The sequence below is a fragment of the Anopheles moucheti genome, chromosome X (genome assembly GCF_943734755.1).
Source record: "Anopheles moucheti chromosome X, idAnoMoucSN_F20_07, whole genome shotgun sequence".
NCBI lineage: Eukaryota > Metazoa > Arthropoda > Insecta > Diptera > Culicidae > Anopheles > Anopheles moucheti.
The window spans coordinates 4,125,854-4,146,629 of NC_069142.1; the positions used below are offsets into that span (position 1 = coordinate 4,125,854).

At 49.6% G+C, this 20,776-nt stretch overlaps 3 protein-coding genes across 3 annotated transcripts; all 3 read right to left on the minus strand.

Annotated features, from left to right (window-relative positions):
* Nucleotides 1-1,491: 1,491 nt before the first annotated feature.
* On the minus strand, nucleotides 1,492-13,553 carry LOC128306489 (uncharacterized). The gene is made up of 14 exons (XM_053044021.1): nucleotides 13,439-13,553; nucleotides 11,181-11,378; nucleotides 10,890-11,096; nucleotides 10,611-10,824; nucleotides 10,494-10,532; nucleotides 6,033-6,109; nucleotides 5,766-5,960; nucleotides 5,480-5,689; nucleotides 5,193-5,406; nucleotides 2,597-2,808; nucleotides 2,259-2,477; nucleotides 1,991-2,197; nucleotides 1,702-1,918; nucleotides 1,492-1,631 (listed from the first exon to the last, which is right to left on the minus strand). The coding sequence occupies exons 1-14, from the start codon at nucleotides 13,482-13,484 to the stop codon at nucleotides 1,589-1,591; spliced, it is 2,298 nt and encodes a 765-aa protein (XP_052899981.1). The 5' UTR covers nucleotides 13,485-13,553; the 3' UTR covers nucleotides 1,492-1,588.
* LOC128306387 (protein obstructor-E-like) lies at nucleotides 4,886-6,089 on the minus strand. The gene is made up of 5 exons (XM_053043890.1): nucleotides 6,029-6,089; nucleotides 5,766-5,960; nucleotides 5,480-5,689; nucleotides 5,193-5,406; nucleotides 4,886-5,087 (listed from the first exon to the last, which is right to left on the minus strand). The coding sequence occupies exons 1-5, from the start codon at nucleotides 6,087-6,089 to the stop codon at nucleotides 5,048-5,050; spliced, it is 720 nt and encodes a 239-aa protein (XP_052899850.1). The 3' UTR covers nucleotides 4,886-5,047.
* Nucleotides 13,554-16,272: 2,719 nt separating the features above from the next.
* Nucleotides 16,273-20,411, minus strand: LOC128306382 (dynein axonemal intermediate chain 3). Its single transcript, XM_053043878.1, has 3 exons — nucleotides 20,245-20,411; nucleotides 17,932-20,177; nucleotides 16,273-17,354 (listed from the first exon to the last, which is right to left on the minus strand). The coding sequence occupies exons 1-3, from the start codon at nucleotides 20,409-20,411 to the stop codon at nucleotides 16,273-16,275; spliced, it is 3,495 nt and encodes a 1,164-aa protein (XP_052899838.1).
* Between the last annotated feature and the right edge of the window lie 365 nt (nucleotides 20,412-20,776).

Genomic DNA, 20,776 nt, shown 5'->3' on the forward strand with positions numbered 1-20,776 from the left:
TGAACAGGTACTGTGATAATAGTTAACTGTCGCTATTATATGTTCGCGCCCTTTAATCTGGCATAAATCCGCGTAGGTCGAATAACTGGTGCAATTTCGTTTATACTTCAAAGTCACAGTCTTCTCAACTTTCTTCTCGCTTCTCGCTTCTGCACTTAACTTAATCAGCAAATTTGGCGACATTTTGAAAGAATACATTAAGAACAAATTAAAAACAACGTTTTATAGGGACTGCCAGTATTCAAACAAGCATTCAGCCTCACCGTAAATGATCTACTTCATACATTCTTGCTAAAATGGGTTATCAACGGCAGTCATCTTATGTGGCCGCGTAATGTATAATTAGTCGAACGTTTTTGTCAGGCAACCATGCCTGATGAGTCATTGCGATACTCGGTCAATACGCACACGGGAGGTGGTAGAACCTTTTTTTCCCCAACCATTCTTCATCCCCTCCCTCGCGGTCCGACGCTGACCGGGCTGCGAAAGGTGATCCGACAGCCGCACAAACGTACACGGCGTAACCGTTCACCCGATGCAAAACCCCGCGAGTGAACGGAAATCGAAAGTGTAATAATGTGTTCTCGCGTCCACCAATCGCCACACTCGCCTAAGGGTACGCGCGTATCTCGGCGTATGCATTTTGGCCGGTTGCGTGCACGCTTGCGTGAGTACCTTGCGTTTATCGGGGGGGTTGTGGAGGTCCCCGTTGCGTTAGCTAATCAACCGTAGCACATAGACGCAAAATGCATACCAGGCACACTTGCGCGTATATGACAACTTGGAAAGGTTTGCCTAGTCTGCCCTTTTGAATGGTCGAGACGCACGCCCATCGCCCGCGACGACGACATCGACATTATTAGCGCCGTTTGTAGAAATAATAGACCCGGTACTCGTAATGGTTGGTCGTGGTGCTGGAAGTAGTACACGGCGCTGAGGTTATGTGCGCATGTCAATGTCTCCCGGGTGGGAGCGAACAAACAAACGAAAAAAAAAACCACTCCACACGAAGGAATACTCCTTCTCTTCGACGAATGCTGGGCGTTGGTTGTGTTAGGTAATCGAGAAGATCTTTTACCATTTCGATACCAAACAACAACAAACACAATTTCCCTGCGGTCTAGATAAGACACAACTGTCAATCAAGCAATCGTGCTATAATATAGTGCGCACGGTAGTGTACCCACATATCATGCAGGTCCCTTTTCTTTTTGAACCGAACCTTCCAATGACACTGTTCTATATAAAAGTGGACTTGTAAAAAAGAAACGTACCAAAACTCGCTATCAACAAACACCACCGCCATAAAACACCAATCCAAGGACGACTTCTGATATTATCGAGCAGTCGAGATGCTGCGTGGGCAAAAACCTAACCTAGAACTTGTTTCTTGGCTGTAAGCTTGGCTATAAACGTTCGAACCATACAGTCACAATCCTTCCAAGAATTAATTAATCGTGAGACAAATTGGTTTAAAAAAAACAACAAACAGTTTCAATTTATTGTAAACTTTCCAGTTGCTAGTTAACTATTACGATGCACACCGTTGGTGGGACTGCCTCAGAGATGGCCTGCTCCATTGCACGCATCACGCTTCCCGGTCCGTCTCGGGAGCATTGTACCAATCCTCACTGTTCGAAGATAGAGAAACAGAGACGAACATTTTAGACCTAGTCGCAAGCATATCTGGGAAGCACTTACCATCCAGGTACGTTCTCTGGATCGTCGCAACGCTGGAGATCTTCGTTGTACACCATGCCCTCTTCGCAAGTACCCTGTCGTGGCTCGATACCGTTCAGACAGATGTAGAACCGCTGACAGTCATCCGGATGTGGATAGTTTGGGTGTGTGACAACCTGCCCATTCTTGTCCATCTTCGGTGCGTCCTTCGGGCACTGGAATCCGTCGTTGAGTTTCTCTGTTGGAGGTGTACAAGTGATAGCATTATTGCTTGCTAACCGTCATCACTCCCATGTAGCACTGCACGTACTGTTTGCGTTACTACCGCATCCCTTCCGGTTTGCCATGTCGGGCCATACGCACGTCCCGGTCGGTTGGTTGAAGTGTAACCCGGCCACACACGTCATCTCCAGCTCGCGCCCATTCACGCAGTTGAAGAAGATGTTACAGATCGATGGATCCGGATGCGGGAAGAAACCGTTCTGGCGCGGACATACACCGACCGGTTTCGGGGGTTCTAGAATAGCGAGGTCGTTCAATGTCCAGCGAGCCTGCGCCAGGTTTCGCACACTACTTACGAAGTTCCTTCCGGTCCCGGCACTCCACATTGAACACCTGGTCGCACTTGTTCACCAGCTTGCTGGCGGGATTAAAGACGAGCCCGTCCGGGCATAGCTTCTCCGACACACGGCCATCATCACACTCGTAGTACTTGTCGCACTGGTACGGATCCTCAAACTGTCCGTCCGGTTTGGGACAGGTGAACTCGAAGTAATCTTCCGGCTCGTCAGCGGCAGCTGTAAGTTAGAAAGTTAGTCATGTTCGCGAAATGCGTGGTGCCGCCTCCGACACGTCCTCCCGTTTGCGGATGTCGGTTTGTCTAAACCGGTACGGTATAGTTTTTATAGCCACTTACAGCAAACGAGCGCTACCGCCAGAAGAAATGGTAGGATGATGTGAATACGTCTGCTCATGGTGATAGTGATACTTAGTGTGAAGACTACAGCTATTCGAACGAAGATGATGTCTAAGGTACAGGAACTTTTTTTTTCGTAATGAGGTTCAAACAGCTGTCTCTTCAATTGTTTCGTTTCTTCTCTTTCGCTCTCTCTCTCTCTCCCGCTTTTCCTTCGGGTCAAACGTCTAAGCCTCGACCTCAGCACAGTCCAGGTCCCGGAGCCCGGATCCCGATCCGAACGTTAGCAGCGCAAGCAGATAACTAGGCAGTGCCGATGATGAGACCCGTACTTTTTGTGCTTTGGCGAGATTTGCTTTGGCTCTCGTGTGCGCGTTCGTTGTTCTCCCTTCCCTTCGGCACGGACTGAATGTCCCAGCCAGCCAGACATAGCGTAGATTGGTCCGGTCCGTCACAGTGCCACTGCGCAATAAAGCGGATGAGCATGATGGCGGCAAAACTGGACCCCTATACGCTCTGGACGGTTCCACCGCGTGCGATGCCGTATGCAGCGTTTCGATCTTATTCAACAGCTAAAAGCAACCCCACATTGCCCCTTCTACGCCTGGTAAAAGTGTAACAGCTGCCCGGTGACTCCTTGGGGCCAATTGGCTGGAACTCCCGCGTACGGTGCTCGGGGTTCCTACTACCGTAGGAACACAACCATCAACCTCATCGATTGGGGTAATTATGTAAACGGTCAGCAGTTTGCCAAACTGGTTTATTTCCTCTTCGCGTGTTCGCAGCCGGCCGCGTGTCGGCGAGGAGGAGCGGCGATTGTTTGTCCTCGCTCCAGATGCCGCTTCAATAATGGGACAACAGCCGTGTTGCGTCGGGCTTGCCCGTTCGATAGCCTCCCACATGGAGAAGAAAAAAAAACACACACAACACACAACTTTCGTTTGAAGATGCTGGATTGCACTTTCTCTCCAATTTGCTGAGCTTGCGTTTATGCAATCACACATCAAACCAGATGTGGCGCCATAATGTACACAGACTCCGAAAGCTGTCACGACTACCGAGGTGTAGCTCAAGCCTGGTAGTTGATGTAGCGGCCGGACACTGAAACTCCCACAGGTTACGGACAATCCGTCCGTAACTCCTTCAATTCTGAGGCTGCGCCATCTCATAACAGGAGTACTTAACGATACAGAGTAAACAGCTCGTGCGAGTTCGGTTCCCATATCATCAACTTCAAAAGGTCAGCCATTTCACAAAAGTCTTGGGTTTCGCTTTCGCTAGTATATTCTTGTTTTCTTTTCCATTTTATTTTTCTTATTCCTTATACATCAGGCATTATGTTTTATTCATATAAAGTTGTATCTGGACCGAAGGTCGACTTCTTTCAGACTATTAAGCTGTTTTGATACGTCCTATTGGTTTGGGGGTTTTGTTGTATTTTTTTGTTTTGCCTTTTTCCTCAACATTTGACTACTTATTGATTGACTTATTTCAGATTATGCAAATATGCGCTCCTGGCAGGAAGCTTGCGCAACATAGCGCATCCCGCACACGAGAAAGAAACTTTCAACAGAGACAAAAGAAACGAGATGCCCAAACAAGCAAAAAAAAAAGGCATCTTTATTGCATTCGGTTGTGCTATTGTGTCACGCCCAGCGAAGATGCAACAAGATGAGCACGAAAGGAAAAGTACCCGGGGCGCAGTGTAAAGATAGAAAACAGGCGAGGTGTGTGCAGTGATGATGAAAGTATGAATTTGACGTGGAAAGGTGTTTGACGGCGCATCAGGATGTAGGCAGATGCATTAGGTGTGGCAAGAGTTAAGAGTTAAAACGGGGCGGAAAATGTGCGGGCGTGAAATGTTAAGAAATGAGAATAGAAGATAGCCAAAGTGAAACGAAAATGAAACAGTATGTTAACCCGAAGAAGGTGGAAATGATGGAGAAAAGAGTAAATGAAGTAACAGCAAGATAGCGAACAGAATTGTAGGGAAGGAGTTGAAACAGTCAAGGCAGGTCAATAGACTTTCGTGCTATGGAGGGCACTCCGCTGTCTGCTTTGATGCTTTAAGTACGCGTTAGGTTGATTGAACGTGAGTGATTGATTGATTGATGGTGCACGGCAGGACGTGACCCGACAGCACCCCGCGATTGCACTGCTACACACGAATGGTGTGACCGTGCTTTTTAATCCGTCACACAAACCGTGTCATGTAACGGTGCTTAGGGTTTCTTGTGCATTGTTTGAAGTTTCCTCTACTATACCCTGCGGGCCTTGGAATACCTTCCAGGGATCTGTTACCAATTTGGTGCAGTAAGGCTAACGGTAAAGTTTGAACAGTAAGCAGTCGTCTGGTGTGGGTGGAAAAGGAGCATGTATCACAAAGCACTAGTAGCAGCCATAGCAGCTCACGGCACAACAGAATGAGGGCGCTGTGACCGTATAGGTTCCTCAGTTCCTGGTCGCTTCCTCCTCCTTGTACCAGTCTTTGCTGTGAATTTTTTGGAAAACAAAACAAAAAACCATGCAACAACGGGCAGAGCGTTAGTGGGACCGTTACTGTACTGCGTTATACCTGCAGCGGAAGTACACTTACCATTCCGGAACGTTCTCCGGATCGTCACAACGCTGCAGATCCTCGTTGTACACCATCTTTGCGTCACACTGACCAAGGCGTGGTTCAATGCCGTTCAGACAGTAGTAGAACCGGGAACAGTCAGTCGGATGCGGATAGTTCGGGTGCGTGATGACCTGCCCGTTCTTGTCGTAGCGCGTCTCCTTCGGGCACTGGAAGCCATCGTTAAGCTTCTCTGTAGAGTTGAGCAAAATCATCACTGTTAGGTAATCTTCCACTTGCGACCACATACACCATTCCATACTCACTGTTGGCATTGCTTCCACAACCTTCACGAGCTGCCACATCGGGCCACACACAGGTGCCGGACTTCTCGTCAAAGTGAAGCCCCCCGGTACAGCTCATCTCCAGCTCCTCGCCGTTGATGCAGCTGTAAAAGACGTTGCAGATGGAGGGATCCGGATGGCTGAAGAATCCGTTCTTGCGCGGGCAGTAGTCGGTTGTGCCCTGTGCTGGTTCTGTTAGAATACATACACATTAGTGCTGACAGCGTCACTCATGCGTCACACATCCGGTTCTCTGTGCACAACTTACGCAGCTCAAGACGATCGCCACAGTCGACGTTGAACGGCTGGTCGCACTTATTGATCAGCTTGATCGTCGGATCGAAGACGAGACCGTCCGGGCAGAGCTTTTCGGTGGATTCGCCCTCATCGCACACATAGTACTTGTCACACTGTACTGAGTCCTCAAACTGGCCACGGTTCTTGGGACACTTAAACTGGGCATCTGCGCAATAGTGTGTTCGGTGTTAGACATCTGAGGCATGCGTCGTGCGCGCCGAGTCGAGTACTTACCTACAGTCGATGCTATCAGTAGCATCGCTACCAGCACGCTGCTTCTGGCTATCACCGCCATCTTGTAACACACGCAGGACGCTGGGATATACGTTGGGTTCGGGCGAAAGAAAGGGAAAGAAAGGGGGATTTGGAGAAGGTGCGTTGGATTGAAAAAAAAAAATGGTGACACCTCTCGGCGTTGGTTCACTAGCGCTGACAGGATGATAGTAGCGGCTTGTGACTGTGGCTGCGCTACCAAACGTTCCCGTAGTTACCGATAAACTACGCGACGCCGATGATGCGACTCTCACTTTTGTTAGCACGCCACCAACTCACGACCGAGACTTCGTCGGACCCGTATGGCTAGGGGAACAGCGAAGGGAAGGGAGTACCGCCGGGGCGGATCCGGTCCAGCGTAGCTTGGGGCATGGGTGGGGCGAGGAAGTTATTCACCGAGTGCTGATGTTTTGGGGGAGTAGTAGGAAAGCAGTATGTGACACGAGAGACGCGAAGGTGGAGAAATAGGAATAAGCTGATGTTCCTGGGTCACTGTACACACAGCACCGTCTTTTGGTCTGTCTCTTTCGCACGCTATAAATTACCCACCGGTCCAATTCGGGAAAGGTACGGCAAGAGCCCTACTTCATACTTGCTACACTGTTGCCTATTCCACCCCTATTCTTCAGCTACCCAGGCCTGCAATAGGCAGTGGTGTAGTAGGGGGAGATCTCACATTGCAAAAGCCCGTACCGAATCGAATTTCAGGCTCCGTTCCTTGCCTGCTCGGGTAATGGTAAATCGTGATCGGTTTGGTTTGGTGGGTAGCCAAACATCACACCCGTCATCCACCCTCCATGCAGGGCCCTGGGTTGAAAATCTGGGTGCGACCCGGCGAACGTCAGAAGAATGTGAAATGTGTAGCTATGTCACGACGCTGGTGAGGTGTGAGATCTTGATTGAATTAAAAAAAAATTGGGGAAACAGATCTAATGTAGCAAGAATTGTGAAGGCTCTTTAGTATATTGGTAGAAGAAGGTGAGAAGGTAGGAAATTCGCTTGGGCTTGGAAGTATAGTATAATTTGGAGTTTGCTAACCTGCCATAAGGCACGGTACCACGTTGGGAATCGACCGTTGTATAAGTAATTGTGATGTGCTTTGAGCTGCGTGGGCAATTCGCAAAGCCGTTTATCTCGTAGACGCTTACGGCTTGTCTCTGCTCTAGATGCTACCCTATCTCTTGTTCGCTGCCGGTTGCGAACATGACAATTTTCCGTTCTCGTTTCTACTTCGCAACTCGGTAATGGGCACTGGCCAACCGTCACAACGCAGGTCTCCACACACATGGTAAATCGGTGCACTGGCTTCCTGCTTCTCTATCACTGTTTCTGCAGCCCGCGTACTACGGGCGGAGAACGCCCTGCATAAGGTGACACGGTAGTAAGCAACACGTAAGTAATGCCGTGACGCCGCAGCCGCCTCCGTTACGCTATTGTGTTTTCCTTTTCCTCCTTTCTTTTTTTTAACTGTGATTTTGTTTTTGCTCTCTCAAGCTTTTAGGACCCGTCGCGCTGAATGATTAGACCGAGACCAAAGGCCAGCGTATCTTGCCATGCACGATACGATCAGGTCATACCAACAGCAAACAGCGGCGAATAGCTTCCTGGTCACTTACTGGGCATGCCCGCAGGAGAGTTGGCGAGTGAAATGACAGCACAACAAACGGCAACGAAGAAGAAAACCGATAGCTGTGACGGTAATGTATTGACGTGAGTATGAGCACACGAAAATTAGTTGACTGCGTGATAGTTGAAACAACCTGCTGCTGTTAGCCTTGATAACGCTTCCGCCTATTGGTGGGATAATCAGTTTGTTTGCTGTAGCTCCAACAGAAATACAATATTCCTTGAGTTACCTTGAGACACTTACGTCTTAGACGAGACATCTGAGGAATAGAGATATATGTTCTTAGTCTCTTTTGAATGATGTATGTCTGATAAGACAAGAATAACATAAGCTTTTCGACAGATTGCCCAAAAGAAAAGCTTCCTCAAGGCAAGATATGTATTCTGTAAGGTATTCTAAAGATTTCATAATTTCATAATTCATAATTTCAAAGCCTCCAAAACCACGAATGTTCGGCATTACTCTCGTCGCTTTCCTCGCACCATTTTGACACTTTCGTTTTCTAGGGCGGGCTCAGGTTACCCATTTCATAATCACCTTCCCCGGTCGGTTTGTAGGTCAAATCTGCTCCCCGCAAAAGCATCCACCCCAGGTGCGCTGTACGCTGTTATTTAATATCGTCGCAAGGGGCCGGTTCTATCCACGCACGCACGCACCCCATCTTGCTCACGCACGTACTATGCTCCCATTTCATGCGCAGCAAAACATCCTCATCGGCGCATGCGACTGATATTGGTTCACTTTCGATTTCGCTAGCCTTCGGTGGGGCCCGGGTGCAAAACGAAGATTCCATCCGTACCGTCGGCAAAAGTCGGTCGTCCCGGGACCGGTTTTTTTGGGGGGGTGCTTTTGCTCCGTTGTGTTTACTGTTTTACTTCATTGTTTCTGTGCGATGGATATCAGGCCAGCCAATGCGTGACTTTCAAGGGTGACTGCATTATCAGAAATAGTACACATAATTATTTGACGTCAATAAGATCTTGAAGAATGTTTAATCTTAAAGTCGTTTTAACCTTAAGACTCCAAAGGAGTTGTAATTTGCATAAATTTTATGATGAAATATTATCTTCGTCAGTTCCATGGTACATCTTAAGGTTTAAAAAAAACCTTGAAAAGAAAGGCTTATAATTAAATCCATAATATAATTAAATATACTTAAAAATAAATACACCTTTTTTAGTTTTTGTAATTCCATGAACTACTGAGGAAGCTTGGAAATAAGGTACTTGAAGGACTAGCTCATGAGTTCTGGCTCAGAAACTATTGTTGATTTCGCTCATCAAACCTAATCCACAGATCACAAACTAGCTCAGAGTATCAGTATTCTTCATCTCTTCCCTTTCGTTTCTTTTCGTTGAAATCTCCAGGATGTTGCGGCATCGACTACCAGAAACAGAGCATCATGTCGCCATACCCAGAGAAGATCGACGAAAGAAGGTAACATTAGTCCTCATCATCATTTAACATTTGTTATCAACCGTCGCATAATTCCCTGAAGATATACACATTTCATGTCTTCAAGAGCTCTAGAACTCTTGGCGGCGTATTAAAGCCAACTCTTCATATTAAAATGAAGCACTCTTCAGAAACAAGCGGCAAACGTGTAAGAGCACGTATCGAAACTAGTTTACCGCACGTTGTTAATTTTTGGCTGCTCCGGTTGTCACCCAAAACGGATCGCCGGGTCACGCTGCTCAGACAGACGATATTAACCGAACGATTCCTGTTCGAAATCGTCGTGTCAGTCCGCTGGTGTCTAGTATGGAACCGGTTTGCGACCTCTCACCGTCAACAGCCACGTTGCCGCCGGTGAGCGTTGGAACAGTTTTCACGTAAATGTGATCCAGTTTCACCATCCCCAGTTCGGCAGCACGAATCGCGGGCTCGGGTGGCAAACACGATTTCAAGGATGTTGGGGGCCGCGCCTCGTCGACTGGAACCATACCTTAGTGTGTTTTCCTCCTTTCCCATTCATTCGACGGTCCCTGGGTCCAAATGTCAAAAAGCGAAGGGAACTCAACCGGAGCGTCGTAATGCTCATGCCCTTCCACGTTCGCCGGGCAGGGCATTGAAGGGAAAGGGGGCCCGCGTTCTAGATGCCTTGTTAACCCACACATCCTCCTTTCACTTGCCCATAGCGAGGGTAATTAGCAGTCTTACGTTCCGTGTGGATGCACTGACATAGGCGCGGACGCGTCTCGAGCACGAACAAACTACGTATACGACGTGGCCCATTCTACTAAATGTCATACTCCTTTCCAATACAAACCGGCTCATCTAGCTGACGCTAGCCACGCAGTTGAAAGCTTGTTGTTTATTTCTTTTGTGTCATTTGTTTTTATTTTATTACTCAATAAAAATTGAGAGAAAACGTACAGATCGTACAGTAAGGGGGTTTGTTAAACATATTTTAAAACAAAAGTACAAACGTAATGAGTCTTTTCATTGGCGTGCGCTACTACCGAGCACTTTCAGACAAACGGCACCGAACGGTCTGCGACCATTTCGCCATTTTTGTTATTTTTTTTTGTTTAACTTCTTCATGTGTTTCTATCTTCTTTTATATCTTAATTACTTGTTTTTGCTTGTTTTTTTTTTGTTAAATTTTTGTATGAATGTGTGCTCTCCTTGAACTCCATCAGTCCATGCGGCCGGGAAGGTGTCTTCAGTCTGCAAATTCTTGGTTTCAAAGAGGTTGTCACCGTCTCATTTCGATTGGACGATAGGTTCAGAAAATGGGGAATTCTTGAAGGATGGGATCTATAGGGACGGGGGGAGTTGAACAGCGAACGAATAGCTCAGTTCTTCTTCTCATCACTCTCCTTGTACCAATCCTCGCTGCAATAGAGAATGTTAAATTGGGGATGTTAGCAGACATAGTAATCGATTGTGAAGCAGGTTTGGAAGACAGCCTACCATCCGGGCACGTTTTCAGGTGCATCACACCGCTCGGTCTCCTCGTTGTACACCTCTCCAATCTGACAACCAAGATCGCGCGGTTCCACACCGTTCAGACAGACGTAAAACCGCTGGCAATCGGTCGGATGCGCATACTTCGGGTGAGCCACTACCTGTCCAGCCTCATCCGTTTTCTGCTCCTTCGGGCAGGTGAATCCATCCTTCAGTTTCTCTGATGTGAAAAGACGAAGCATTAAGAAACACATACTGGAGGAAACAGATATACGATTTGCTTACTGTTAGCGCCCGGATTGCATCCCTGACGGCCGGCATCGTTCGGCCAGACACAGGTGCCCGTATACTCGTCGAAGTGCAGTCCAGCGGTGCAGGTGATTTCGGTCGCCTCGCCTTCAATACAGTTGTAGAACACGTTACACACGGCCGGATCTGGGTGGGCAAAGAAGCCATTTCGACGTGGGCAGAGATTGTTTCCACGCGGTGGTTCTGTGGATGAAGCATGGGCAATGTTTCCGAGCAAAATATAGAGATCCAACATATCAGAGGCGGTAGCAAACGCGCTAAACTTACGCAGCTCTACACGGTCTCCGCAGTCAACGTTGAAGGGTTGATCGCACTTGTTAATCTTGCGAATGGTAGGATCAAAGACGAGTCCATCCGGGCATAGTCGTTCGGTGGCGCGACCATCAACGCATTCGTAGTACTTGTCGCACTGGAGCGAATCCTCGTACTGACCGTCCTTCGCCGGACACTTGAAGCTTTGTGCATCTGTTAGTATGGGGGAAAGGATAGAACCGGTTTAGCTATAACAGATATAGTATTAACTTAAACAACTCCAATAGAGCACCACCCCAACTGACATCGCGCTCACGACACTTTCACGTTCGGTAGTGAAATTTGGACGAAAATTGGGAGAAATGTAGCAATCTGCCATAATTGAAGCTCGAATTCAGCGCGTCGTCCAGTGAAAGTGCCGAAAGAGCGTACAGTCAGGTCGGAGAAGAAAACCCTCATTATACTTAAGCCATATTACCCGGCAGCACCGTTTGTCAATTTGCCGAGAGTTGCAAACGCGCGTAATGGAGCAATGAACCTGAGATGCAACGCCCCCGCATATTGCTAGACCGCGCGCGTTCCAGCTCAGTGAAATGGCTACCGCATGTGATGTATCGTCGTTTCGCAAGCGAACAATTGCGTCGTATCGCAATTGCATTCAATCAATATTCGATATGGATGGATATCACTGTCGGTGTTGGCGAACCAGCAGACGAGAAAAAAAAACTCCCTTGAAACGCCAAGAACATAGCACGGTTGCGTTGTTTGTATCCGAACCACTCGCAAAGAGTCGAACGTAAACGGCACCATTGTGTTGCAACGGTTTGGCAGACGGTTTGGGTTTTTGTTGTTCCCCCTGCAATGTTCTGTGGCTTGCATTGCAAGTGGGCATGATGATCGTGCCATTACCTCATCGTTGTCGAAAAGCCGGCAGGGTCATCTGTCTTTTTACTTTGCCCACATTCACGGTCGTGCAAGGGAAGGGGGGCTTTTGTTTCGGTACGGAAAGATGCCGGGGTGTTTTGTTACCATGTCTGGTGCGGCCATTTTGCAAAGTCTCTGCTCGTACTACGGTCCAAGAACTGGAACACGCTGACGTGGTGTTTGAGTCGAAACAATTGAACGATAAATGATGCCGGCCCATGCCAAAGACCATTCAATTCCAAGTTCTAAGAAATTGAGAATGGACATACGACAAGAACTTCGAGATGCCTTCTTCAAGGTCTCGTCATTCTACAAGTGTGCATAATCATTGAAATATAATTAATATAAAATTAATGCTTTTTTAAAGCATTCACAAAAACTTCTCATTATCTCATTACATTGGTCGTTTCAATACTAAAACTAGGACCAGTCCACTACGTACGCTGCCAAAATTTAGTAACGCGAACAGCGGCTGCGTGTGAGGTCCCTGCCGCTGTGCAAAGACAAACCGGATCAACCGGAAAACGACAACAAAAACCGGAGCAAATATAATAGCCATTATATAACTCCCGCTACGATCCGGAGGCACACCGGCAGGTTTTAGTTGTTGTTATCCCACCACGTTGCACATTTGATCGGATGTTTTCATTTTGCAGCCATTTTTTGTTGACTTTTTCCGCCCTCTGTCCGGCACCGTACGGAGTAGATGCAACTTTCTGCACACGGGTGCTGCCCCCATGTCGGACCAGGTATTACCGGCATCGCTACTTTCCGTTTATTTATCTCGCCAGGCAGTTCTTTTTTCCCATATTTAACGCTCTATTCGCCACGCTACCGGTCAATGAGTTACGAAAGTAAAAGCTCCGTTTCGGTTTTCGCTCGATTGTCGCCCGGTGTATCAATATCCGCGAAGGTGGGGGGAACTCAATAATCGCTTCCTGTCCCGAGCACGATGACATAAGCTTTCCAAAAATAAAGACATTTTTTTTTTGCTACAGTAAGGTGTCATGTCCCCAGTGTAGTGACGATGGCGATACTGCTTCACAATTGATCATGATTAACAAGTGAGCAAGTGTGTTGCATAACTTGCTACGAGGGCCATCGCACATGTAGGGTTGAAGAATTTCAAGATTTCTTGATGGCAGTGCGTAGAGATAATTATTGAGGAGTACGGTCCAAGAGATCTAAGAAAATCTCCATGCTCCGGAGGAATGCGAGACTTGCAAATTTCCCCCCAATGTCTCGAGAATAGTTAATGGTATCTTAACAACTTCAACTTCGCAACCAGAATAATAACTGTCTGTCAATTCCGAACGAGAAGCATAAATCACCTTGCAGGAAATACTTACAGATGCACGCGACTGTTGCCGCGAAAACGATCAGGATGTAGCGCATGGTAGAATCCGACCTCTGGTTGAAACGTCGGGTTTGATTGTTGATACGATAGATGCCTCGCCCTGGCCGTTCTTGGTGAACAAAAACGAAATGCTGACTCTTCGCTATCTGCGGGAAGCGATGAGATATCCGCAATGTCTATTCTGACGACACACGGGTACACACACGAGCAACACTGGTGGAACTGGTGGAATGAAAGTCTTCTCGCTGTAGGAGCACTTCGCAGGCACTTCCGTGCACTTCAGTAGATTTGAATGGACTATCCAGCGCAGGTGATAATACTCTTATTTTTGATGAATCCCTCTACGGCCACTGCCGGTGAGGGAACCAGACGCCGCTGTGGGCTAGCGAGGAGGACACGGGGATGAGGTGATGGACCACACAGTGGGGCAATGCACGATTGGAAGGCAGGATGTGTTCGGGCCCGTTCACACCGCTACTCGTAGTAGGTCTACCTTATTCGTTCGGCTTGCAGCGCTTGCGGTTGAGGCTTCCATTTTCGCTTGGGTTTTCTTTCGGTTTCTTTCGTATTCGTAGTTCTCTCTCCCTCCCTCTCTCTCTCTCTCTCCCTCTCTCTCTCTCTCTCTCTCTCTCTCTCTTTCTTTTTGATCTACTCTTCTTTTTCTCGCTTTGGTTTACTGTTCGAGCCGCACTAGCCGTCATGTCATATTCCGAGCGTGTCCGTAGCCCATTAGGGTGGGAGAAGCAAGGGGGAACCGCCACCGTCACTAATGGTGACTTGGGCATCGATGTACGCATTTCGACGTGGGTCCGTTCGCGCACACCTTCCGGTTGAATGCAACCGACACGTCGACGAAGCAGTTTGGAGTCTGCAAAAAAAAAACCAACAAGCTACAACAATAAAAATAGCTACATTGACATGCATGGCCCGTGCGGTTGCGGTCGCAAAGTGCGTCGTCTAGGTGCGTAATCGCCCAAACCCGAAGGGCGGCTTCTTACCGCATATATGAGCGCCCGGTAAAATGGAGCACCATTAAAACCCTACCCTTTACGGATACGCCCTGTTCGACGAGCGAAAGGAGCGATGTGGCAAAATGTCTACCACACGAAAGTCGTCTCCCTAGCGGTGAAGCTGACGGAACCAGGACGGGAGTGTGGGCTAGATCTTGCCGCGAGAATGTCTAGCGTAAGGGCACCTGCTGTGTAAGACTATGCAACTGGATGAGGCGGCAGAGCATGCTCCAGATTCGTGATCAGTAACCTTGCTCCCAGCAATATGTACATCGAACGTTTTCAACTGCAAGTTGGCGTTCAAAATTGAGGAGAACACGTTTCAAGATCTAGATTCACTCACGCATCACGATGGACCCTTTTGTGTCCACAGGAACAACTGAGCAGTCAATGCCATTCAAGACCCTTGGGATATGACAACAGGTGTAGAGGCCGACGATACCGTTACCTTCAAGTCAAGGCCGTCCCAATTTCGAGGGCAAATATTCCAAGATGTTTCACTTCTGGTCCGGATATCTGATAGTACGAATACGAGTTGGAAGTCAATGTCTGACGACACTCGCATTTCCGACTAGCGGCTGTACCTTGTCACGCGTGACACATATAGGACAAATGAATGAGGCGTAACCATGCCCACACCACCGGTGATATAGGTATAGATCCTTGCCAGTCACTGGGTCTTCCCCACCGTGGGAAAATAGACGACGAATCGTACACCCATACTTACTTTGGCTTAATTCAGATTGTTTACACATAGCTCCAAACCGAAACCGTACCTACTCTTGTTCAATATGTATTTCGAACGAGCAAAACACGCACCTTGTTCGCGTAATCGTGCAATATTGGTGCCGGCGCAAACATGCACGGCATGAAGCAACGGCACAATTTCTCCATCGAGCTAATGGATCTTCAGACGCATATTGAATTCTTCCCAAACTCTACACCTTCTGCCCAGGATAGCACGCAAAAAGCAGCCGTCCATAGCGCAGCTATGGACAGTAAAGTGCGAACGACACCTGGTGTTGTAAGTGCACAATTTGTCAACAAGCAGTGTTCAGCGGTGTCTTAAGCAAACAAAAGCACAATCAAATCGCGGTAATGCTTGTTCAGCTAATGAGAAATTTGTGCCGGGGTGCGATAAATCTATCGCCATTAGACGTGGTGATCGCCGGCAGGGGTATTGTTGTTAATGCAAGGGGGCATTTTTTTGTGTTTTGGCAAGGAGTGAAGCTGTATGCTAATCTCGTAACGTATCGCGCTTGGTGTTTGCTTTTTGGGTGAAGTCAATAAACAACTTATCATTTTTTTATGATGAAATTGCTTAACCTTGGAAGCGCCATTAGCGAAACCCATTCATCTTGCAGTACGCTCCAGCGTGTTAGACTTTCGGGATGCGTTACAGTGCGTTATTTGGAGTCTTTGGAGATTAAAAATTTGACTAGCATATATTTCAAAGTACTATACTATCCAACCAGTCGCCTACAACACGTTTTTGTCCCGAGCTACTATTGATGCTTTTGTTTCACTGTTAAATACCTTTAAAATCACCGGCTTATCTCCTCATCTGGAATTCTATCGACATTTCGAATATCCATCTTCGGGCGGTTCTGGATGTCGGCCGATTGCGTCACTGGATGGCGCGAAAAGTACCGCTAGACCGAAAAAACAGTTCGAACTTAACTACTCAACTGTCATGTCATGTCACCGGCACCAAGAGAAAGCGTCTCGCGTCTAACGGGATTTGTAAGTCCTCCTTCCCTTTTCCACCGCACTATGTTTGAGAGCTCCGGTTTAGGTACCGTTTTTTACCCGCGTTCTAACCCTGCAGGTCGGGACTTGGTTTCGGCACGTCGTCAATGAACGTCACCGAGCGGGCACGCTGTAACCCAACGGTGCGTCGCGCCTCCGGGCTCACGTTCGTAACGGTGGTGTCCGCTTCGTCACCATTGGCTGGGCTGTCCATGCCGCCCTCTCCCCCGGCCGAACCGCGTGCCGTCTGCTTCGCCAGGTACGACTGCAGATGCTCCAGATTGCCGTGGTCGTCCGAAAGTACCAGCTCCCGTCGGGCGCGTCCTTTCGCAACGATGCTGACGACACTGTCCGGCTCGAGTGGTAAGCGGAAGTTACGCAGGACCTCCTTCGCTTCCCAGCTGACGCGCGGATAGTCGCTCAGCTCCTCCCGAAACCGGGCACGCACCGTTTCCCGCAACCGGGCAGCGTTCTCCGTCAGCGACAGCACCGCCCTAGCCCGGGGTTCGCCCGGTTCCAGCGATGTCTGAACGCGTCGGTAATCTTCGGGAGCGGCCGCAACACTCTCGCCGATAGTCGCCCGCTTCCGCACGTCATACCGGCGACGTTCACGCTCCGGGTGCATCTGCTTCGCCAGCAGCTCCGGGCTAAGGTGACGGCGGGCCATCATCGTGCGGATGAGTGCCCGGTAGTAGCGGGACCGCCAACGGCCCTCGAGCCGCCGGCTCAGATCGACACGCTTTTCCGCATCGCGCAGCGCCTTCTTCTTCGCCTCCTCGATCGCCTGCCGGCGCAGGAAGTCATCGTGCTCCTGCTTTTCCACCTCGAGTCGTTCGGCCAGCTCGCGCGCCTCCCGTTCTGCGCGCAGTTTTGCCTCAATCTGTTCCCGGTTCTGCTCGTAGTAGCGCTGCACCCAAGCGTCCTGGTCGTGCTTTCGGGCCAGCTCGGCCCTGATCAGCTGCCGGAAACGTTTCCGCTCGCTCGGACGCGGTTCGGCAAATGCTGCCGGAATGCTGAGCAGTCGCACGTTGCAATTTCCATCGGCCACCGCCAGATGGCGATGGGGCGTACGGCGATGTTGCTGCTGTGTGATAATGGACAACACGTTCGCACCGAGGTTCAGCGTCACGCAGGCAGCTGACGTGTGGACTGCAAATGTTTGGGAAGAATTGTTTGAATAAAGCGAAACACACGCTCACGAAGACAGCAATTCTTGCGGATTATTGTTACCTTCGATACCTCAACTAAAATCATATGTTCTGTCCTAATAGTATGGGCAGTGCATTGTAATAGTACATTGTAGTGTACATGTCTACTTCTACTCGTGCGTGATCGTTACACCTGTGTGTAAAATTTACCTTCATTGAACTATGTGCTGTGGTGCGAATTTTATAAAGTCCCAGCTGGAGGGAGAAATAAAAGAAGAATATCCTTGGAAAACTGAAGAAATACGAACTTATACTCTTGGACTAGAACTCTTGGAACTTATAAGAAATCCTTGGAAAACTGTGAATTTCCTCAATAATAATTACAGCAAACCCCACAGAACTGGCCGCCCCCAAAGGCCTCAAATAAAGGTCATAGTCATCAAGTTAAGAAGAATTGTCAATAAATCATTAACCTTCCTATGTCTGAACCAATAAATTGTCAACTCCATCACTACACTATGTGCGAATAAAATAGTAAGAAGCAAAAAGTCATAATTCGCACAATACTATTTGCCTACTTTGCAGATCCCATATCTCCAGGTCACCGTTCGCCAGTCCGACATAGAACACCGACGGTCGATCGAGACTCCACACGCAGGCGGTCACGGACACCGGCTTCAGACGCCAGAAGATGGGCGACTGGCGACATTCGGCCGTCCAGAGGGCTAGCACGGTACCGCCGGCCGTTAGCAGTATGTCCGGTACGAAGGTGTTGCGTGCGATCGCCACCAGTGGCCCGTTGTGGACCGCCGCAAAGGTGTCCCGGTCGCGCATCGGCTCCTCATTCACGATTGCACCCTGATCGAACTCGTACCCGTCCCATTTGCCCCAGAACAGCCCACCGAGTAGGGTGCCGGCGATGAACGCCTGCTGGCAGATGACTGGCGGCAGCTGGAATGCGCCCGACGGTCCACCGCCCCGTAACGCTATCGGCTGTTCGTCGAGTGCGAGCGTCACGAGCGGCACCTCACACCGGACGCGAAACGTCGGATGGAGCAGGTGGTTCAGTCGGGCCAGTCCACTGCCGGTCGGTGGTTCGCCGACGGTATCCACCTCACCGGCGCCCTTATCCTTCTCCTGCGCGTGGGCCGACAGCGTCGCTGGGACGGACTGGTCGAGGTTCCAGATCGAGACGGTACCGTCCAGGGCGGCCGTCAGAAGGAATCGGCCTGGTCGGTCCTCGGCACTGTTGACGCGCAGCTGCCCGGTGGTGACGCAGTGGTAGTTCTGTGGCAACCAGCGGATCACGGTGATCGGTTTGCGTGCCGACCGGTCGAGGGCGCTGATGACGGCCGGACGCACGTGCCACGGTGTTTCTGGCGCACCGGAACCGTCTGTCAGTGTACCGCTCTGTCCGCTGGAATTGGCCGCATGGCCACGGGCAAGACGGTTCGTTGGGGTGGCATTACCGAGCAGCAGCTTGATCTCGCTACGATATGCTTCCGGCGTTGGATGTTGTCCGTGATGTTTCGCTTCGCGGCCAACCGTTCGAGGTCCGGTGTGCTCTAGCTGTCCATCCGTCAACTCCCAGATGGCGAGCTGACCACTTGACAGACCTCCGACAAGCAATCGCCCGTCGTAGGGACAGAAGGACAGTGCAGTGACCTCGCGTGGTGAGTCTAGCCACAGCTTCGGTACAAGCGATTCTTCGCAGTTCCACGCCAGCACGGGACACTTCTCGAAAACGAGTCGATTCACCGCATCTTCCCTACTGCCGGCAGCCACGGTTGCACCTGAGGGTACCGTCCGCATGCCCTCCGGTCCGCTGGTTGCAGTTCCAGTTCTCGGTACCGTCATCAGTACGCTTGGAATGTGGTGAACGTAGGCGGCCACGAACGTGCCCGTCAGCAGAGGATGCCACTCGATGGCGGACACATGTCTGTTGGCGCAGGTGGACCGATCCATGAAGCACATCGTTTCCTCCACCAGCGGCGTCTCGTACTTGGTGATTGACTTGTGGCGCGAAATTATCGGATAATCGTTCCGGTACATATCGATCTGGTTGAATTCTAGCGTGTGCAGCAGTTGCTCCACATGATCGCTGGGAGAGACTGGCTGACTACCGGCCCCGCTATGACCCACCATCGTTGTCGTCGTCGAAGTCACCGTAGTCATTTTCGGCTCGCTACCGATTTCGTACAGATACTGCGACCAGGCATTGGTGGGAAACGTGGGGTCGGTCTGCTGGAACTTGTGCACCTTCTGTGGGCGTAGCTGCACACCGAAGTCGATCGACTTGCGCACTATGTTGTGGAAGACGGTTTTCGGCACCAGCTCCACGTAACCATCGCGTGCGTCCCCAACCATACGCAGCTGAAACCGGTACGAGCCGACACGCTGCGCCGGGTAGATGCTTTGCGACTCCACGTTCACCACGTTCGTGCGCTTCTGGGGTATGAAGTTTTCCACATCCTGCTCACTGCCACGTGTCTGCCATCGACGTGGCTTTTTCCGCATTGCTGCTGCCGCGGACAGACGCTCCACCAGCTCCAAGCGACGGATCAGCTCACGGGCCTCCCGCGTTTCACGATTGTCGGTAAAGACGGCGAACAGGTCCTCCTCCTCGGTGCTCTGGTCGGGCAGATAACCCACCAGGATGAGCTTCCCAGGTTCCATGTCCTTCAGCTTGTCCTTCAGCTGCCGCTGGACCTTCGTCTTGCCGGGTAGGTGATCCTCCAGCATCTCCTTCTTGATCTCCTTCCACGGGTGCTCCACGCTAACGGTGGTGCCGATCTCCATGCCGAGCTCAGCCTGCAGGTCGGGACTGGTCGGGTTCAAAATGGTGACTAGTGGAGATTCGGTTTTCCCCTACAATCTGGGTGTCATCCTACCTGATTACCAAGCGCGAACATTTCGGAAAGTTGTGCAGCTTCTGGCGGGCATCGTTTTCCTCGAACCCGAATATCATCGCCACCTCCTCATCGTCCGGCTCGAAGTTGAGCTTGGAATAGGTGTCGCTTTTCGCCTCGTTCGAGGTGGATGACTTTAGCTGTGCCATACCTTTACCTGCCAGTTTTGCGTGTTTAAAGCGTGTAAAACGTTAACTGCAAAATAACCTACACTTCATTTAACTAAACCACAAACTGTAATGATAGTAGAACAACAACGATACAAAGGAAATAACAGGTTCTGAGGCTGAGATTGCATTATGGAACAATATTGAAACCCAATAAACAAGTAACCATGGATAACAGGCAGGAAACGGATGCGCAACGGTTGGCATGGTATTTTTCACTCAAAATTGAAATATTTCATTCCAACAGTTTGCTCCCATCGGTGGTATTGCCGGAAGAGGCCCTAGGTAAACGGTATGTTGTTTGCTTTAGCCTCAAAACGTGAATATTTGAATACTTCCAACACAGA